This window comes from Parus major, unplaced genomic scaffold (assembly GCF_001522545.3).
Source record: "Parus major isolate Abel unplaced genomic scaffold, Parus_major1.1 Scaffold433, whole genome shotgun sequence".
Taxonomy (NCBI): Eukaryota; Metazoa; Chordata; class Aves; order Passeriformes; family Paridae; genus Parus; species Parus major.
In genome coordinates, this window is record NW_015379338.1 from 25,666 (window position 1) to 30,780 (window position 5,115).

General features: G+C 68.8%; 2 protein-coding genes across 2 annotated transcripts in view; both read right to left on the reverse strand.

Annotated features, from left to right (window-relative positions):
• LOC107199099 (RNA-binding protein 14-like) overlaps positions 1 to 3,886 on the reverse strand; it is a 6,348-nt gene extending 2,462 nt beyond the window's left edge. Inside the window, exons 1-2 of the mRNA XM_015616428.3 lie at positions 3,327 to 3,886; positions 3 to 1,215 (exon numbers count right to left, since the gene is read on the reverse strand). Coding sequence (XP_015471914.1) covers positions 3 to 1,215; positions 3,327 to 3,672 — 1,559 coding nt within the window. The 5' untranslated portion in view covers positions 3,673 to 3,886. The remainder of the gene's footprint in view (positions 1 to 2; positions 1,216 to 3,326) is intronic.
• Positions 3,887 to 3,998: 112 nt separating this feature from the next.
• Positions 3,999 to 5,115, reverse strand: part of CCS (copper chaperone for superoxide dismutase) — a 2,904-nt gene continuing 1,787 nt past the window's right edge. Inside the window, exons 5-8 of the mRNA XM_033511673.1 lie at positions 5,008 to 5,115; positions 4,602 to 4,679; positions 4,269 to 4,372; positions 3,999 to 4,193 (exon numbers count right to left, since the gene is read on the reverse strand). The exon at positions 5,008 to 5,115 is cut by the window's right edge and continues 55 nt beyond it. Of these exons, the coding sequence (XP_033367564.1) occupies positions 4,037 to 4,193; positions 4,269 to 4,372; positions 4,602 to 4,679; positions 5,008 to 5,115 (447 nt within the window). The 3' untranslated portion in view covers positions 3,999 to 4,036. The remainder of the gene's footprint in view (positions 4,194 to 4,268; positions 4,373 to 4,601; positions 4,680 to 5,007) is intronic.

Here is a 5,115-nt window from a genome sequence, read left to right on the forward strand (position 1 = left end):
GCAGACCCGCGGCAGGCTGGGCACCGTACGAGGCCGAGTGGCCCACGGTGGGCTGGGCGCCGTACGAGCTGGACAGCGCGGGCTGGGCACCGTAGGAGGCTGAGTGGCCGGCCACTGGCTGGTAGGCAGCGGCGGCGTGGCCGGCCACGGCCTGGGCGCTGTAAGAGCTGGCGTGCACTGCCACGGCCTGGGCGCCGTAGCCAGCGGACAGCGTGGCACCAGGCTGGGCACCGTAGGAGCCAGCGTGGCTATCCATGGGCTGGGTGCCGTAGGAGCCTGTGGCCAGCTGGGCGCCGTAGGACGCCACGTGCACGGCCACGGCCTGGGTGCTGTAGGAGCTGGCGGAGCCGGCAGCGGGCTGGGCGCCGTACGCGGCGATGGCGGGCTGGGCGCTGTAGCCGGCCGAGTAGCCCGAGGCAGGCTGGGCACTGTAGGAGGAGGCCAGGGCGGCGGACTGGATGCTGTAGGAGCTGAGGGAGTTGGCGGCGGCAGGCTGGGCGCCGTACGAGGCGGCAGCAGCAGGCTGGGCGCCGTAGGAGCCGAGGGAGTTGGCGGCGGCGGGCTGAGCGCCCGCAGCGCCAAGGGAGCCGACCGAGGGCTGGGAGCGGTAGGCGCTGCCCAGCGAGGCCGAGGGCTGCACGCGGTACGCGGCGGCCTGGCCCGTGGTGGGCTGTGGGCGGTACGCCACGCCCAGGGAGGCCGAGGGCTGGGCTCGGTACGTGGCCCCCAGCGAGGCCGAGGGCTGGGCACGGTAGGCGGCCGGCTGTGCCGTCATGGGGAGTGTCACCGCGGCGTAGCCAGGACGGGTAGGCGACCGCCGCAGCGGGCTGCGGTCCCTGCCAAAGTAGGAGGGGGAGGCAGGCCGGGGCTGCGCATCGAAGGCGTCGAACTTGGCGCCGAAGCGCTGCTGGTAATCGTACAGGGAGGGGGTGGTGGCGTAGCCGGTGCCCGCGGCCGAGGGGAAGGCGGCGTCGGCCACCCGCCGCTGCTGGTCGAAGCCCTCGATCTTGGGCTGGAACTTCTCGCGGTACTCGAGGCCGATGCGCTTGGTCTTGTCGACGCCGAGGGCGGGCGGCGGCGCCTGGCCCGTGCCCTTCTTCTGCACGTTGGTGGAGAGCTCCACGTTCACCCGGCGCCCCTTCACCTCCTTCCCATTTAGGTTTTCGATGGCAACTTTAGCATCGGCTTCGTTCTCCATGTGCACAAAGGCATAGTCTGACAAAGCAGCAGAGAGAGCAGTGAGGGGAGAAAACACAACTCGTTACAGGAGCCGGCGCTAACGAGCCGTGCGGCAGCAGCGGGACGGGCGCAGGACGGGCGCTGCCAGCCCCAGGACGGCGCTGCCGGCCCCGCTCGCTGGCGAAGACACAACCACCACCGTTGGCTCTGCCCCACACTCCTCTGGTCACAGCCCACCTGGCGTCCCCCAGCCCGCCTGGCTCCCTCCAGATCCCCCCAGGCTCTGCCTCCTGTCCCCCCTCCCAGCCCCTCCCTGGCACACGGGGACAAAGGGCCCGGGCTGGGCTGGCAGTGCCAGCACCGTGGGCTCAGCTGGGATGTCCTGGCAGTGAGCGGAGCAAAGCTGAGAGAACCGGCGCCAGCACAGAGAGCAGGACAGGGACAGAGGCAGCAGGGGGAGGGGAGGCGGGAGAGGAAGAGGAGACAGAGAAAGACAAGGACAGAGAAAGGAACAGGGACTTAAGACAGAGGGGAAGAGGAAGAAGAAGGGAGAATGAGGGAGGGAAGGGGATGAGCACCCCCCACGAGTGCCATGGTGAGGAGCCAGTGCCACGCGGCACAACCATGGTTCGGCAGCTCAGAGGCGTCTGAGGACAGCGAGGAGCAGGGAATGTGGCAGCTCTGGTGGCCGCCTGTGGCACTTGGCCCAGCAGGTCTGGGGGCTGGATGCCCCCATGGCGGTCTGGGGGTCACCCCCATGGCACGACGGGTCCCGGGCCAGCACAGGGCAGGAGGGCAGCGACCCCGTGGTGTTTCCCTGCAGTCACAGACCGAGACCACCGGAACCAGTGACAACCCACCCAAGAGCATGTGCTGTTCTGGGAGCGTAACTGGCCAAGCAAACCCATCCCACATGTCTCAGCATCAGCGCCATGTCACCCTGTGTCCCCCCCTCTGCCATCCCACCCCCCTGGCTCCTGTCCCACATCCACATGTCCCACTCTGGGAGCCCAAAGAGGGGGTATCCCCTCCATGTCACCCCCAGCCCTGCTGCCACTCCCTGGGGTGGCCATGGCACCCCCAAACTCGAGGGGACGCAGGGTAGGTTCTGCTGGGCTGTGCTGGTGGCTACGACCTTGGACAAGAGAGCAGAGGAACAACATCCCCCTCCTGTGGGCAGGGGCACATGGGCACTGCAGGATCATCACCAGGACTTCAGGGTCAGGTGAGAGGAGATGAGATGACAGCAGGGGCAGGGACAGGGAACTGGAGTGACAATTGTTAGTCCATCAGTGTGCCACAAGTGACACTTGGGCTGGGGGAGGTGGGTGACCCCATCACGTTCTGCTGGGGGTCCCCAGTGTGAAACCATCAGACCCTTCAGGGGTTTCATGGTGTGTTCTGTGCATGTCCCAGCTCCGTGTCTGAGCGTGCTGTGCAGGCCAGGCTGTGGCCTGGGGGTGATTTGGTCGCAGAGGTGGCTGCAGCAGGTAGGAGGTCACCCCACCGTGGGTTGGGGGTGGTGATTGTAGAGAACAGTGCTGCCAGGAAGGGATTATGGGGGTGTTCAGAAGTGTGGGGAGCCAATAAGGGCCACTCGAGGTAGGGAAGGGAGGATGAGGAGGTTGGCTGGAGGAGGGGTAATGTGGAGATTGAGGGGGCTGGGGAGCCCACACGGGCTCACGTGGCCCCCCCAGCTGGGGTTTGGGGAGGCGATTGCAGAGCACGAGGCCGGCTGGAGGAGTTATCAGGGGAGTCACGGGGTCAGGGGCACCCACAGGGGCTGGCACAGCCCCACCTGAACCTGCGGGAGGCGATCGAAGACACGTGGTTGCCAGAGGGGGGGTTAAGGGGTCTGAACCGCCCACACAAGCCCGCACCGCCCCGGCTGGGGCAGGCGGAGGCGATGGAGGAGGACGTGGCTGGCAGACGGGGGGGGTTACGGGAGCTCACTCGGGTTCGCACGGCCCCGCTCGGGGCAGGGGGGAGGCGGCAGGAATTTCCCCCGCTCCACCAGCCCGGGCCGCGCCGGGGTCCGGGCGGGGGCGGCGCCGCAGTCGGACGGAACTCGGGTGCCACGGATCACCCGGCGGCGCGGGCCGAGCTCGGCGGCGGGGGCCGCGCGGCCCCGGCGGCGGGTCCGGTACCTTTCACCACGTCGCATTCCACCACGGGGCCATACTGTTGGAAGAGCGAGCGCAGCTCCCCGCTCGTGCACGCGGCCGAGACATTCCCCACGAAGATCTTGCAGGTGTTGGTGGGGCGCGGCCGGGATGGCTCCACCACGATGCGGCGGCCGTGCAGCTGGTGCCCGTTGAGCTGCGAGATGGCGCGCGCCGCCGCCGCCTCGTCCCGCAGGTGCACGAACGCGAACTGTTTCATGAGGGCAACGCCCAGCACCGGCCCCGCGGCGCCGGCGAACAGCTCGCTCAACTCCTCCGCCGTCGCCTCCTCGGGGACGTTCCCCACGAAGAGTTTGATGCCGGGACGCATCTCGGTGGGGGGAGCGCAGCGGTGACAGAACCGGCAGCGGCGGCGGCGGCTTCAAAATGGCGGCGGTTCCTGAGGGCGGCGGGGGCGGCGCCGCGTGCAGGGCGCCTGCGTGCCGTGCGCACCGCCCTCCCCCAGCGCGCCTGCGTGCCGTGTGCACCGCCCGCCCGCGCGCCCCGCCCCCTACTTTCCCGCCGTGGTAACGGCTCACCTCCCGATAAGCCACGCCCACCACCCAACGGTCCGCTCTGGCCACGCCCCCTCTTAAAGGAGCCGCAGCACTTCGGGGATCGCGCGCCCCCGTTCCCCCCCCCCAGACCCGCAGCGGCTGCAGAGCGAGGGGCGTTTATTCGGTCCCGGGGGAATCCTAGAGGTGGGAGCTGGGGGTCTCCGTGGCGGGGGTCCCCGGGGGGGTCCCGTGCCTGCGGTCTCGCTCCTCCCAGAGAGTGACGCCGTCGCAGGAACAGACGCGTTTGGGGTTCTGGAAGAGCCCGGCCGCGCGGGCCACCACGCCACAGGCCAGCCTGGGGACACGGGGGGGTCAGGGGGGTAACCCCACAAATAAACCCCCCCTCCCCAAAGCCCCCCCCAGTGCTCACCCCCGTCCCGAGTTGCCGGTGACACGGGACAGCGGGTGCGACCCCCGACCCAGATCGTCCTCGCCCTCGGCCACCACCACGGAGCGGCCGATGATGTCCCAGACCTGGGGAGGGGGGAGCTGGGGGGGTCAGGACCCCACAGAGACCCCCCCCAATTATGGGGTCAGACCCCACCCAGCCGGAGAAATGGGGGTCAGATCCTCCCTGGTCATGGGGCACAGGCTGGACCCCCCCAGCTGGGGTCAGACCCCTCCTGGCTGTGGGGTGCAGCCCTGGGGAGGGGCTGAGCCCCCCAGGACCCCCCCAGGAACCCCCCCAGACCCCAATTCCCACCTTCAGCCGCGTGTCCTCAATTCGGAACTGCGCTCGGCCCTCGGCATCTGCCCAGATGTTCCCCAGGTCCCCGGCGTGCTGGGGGGGCAGGGGGGGTCAGGAGCCCCCCAAAACTCACAGAGCTCTCCCCAAGCCCACAGAGACCCCCCCAAATCCCTCAGTGCCCCCCAAACCCTGCCCTAAACCACCCCAAACCCTCCAGAAATCACCAAGAGACTCCCCCAAATCCCTCACTGCCCCCCAAACCCTGCCCTAGACCACCCCAAACCCTCCAGAAACCTCCAAGAGACTCCCCAAATCCCACCCCAAATCCCTCAGTGCCCCCCAAACCCTGTCCTAGACCACCCCAAAACTTCAGAAACCTCCAAGACACCCCCCAAATTCCCGCCCCCCGCCCCCAGCTCACCCTGTGCTGGTCCTGGGGTCCCCCGTGGGTCTCCCCGTCGGGGTCGAAGTGGCCCCCACAGCTGTTTTTGGGGGAGGGAAATGGGATATGGGGGATGAAACTGGGGGT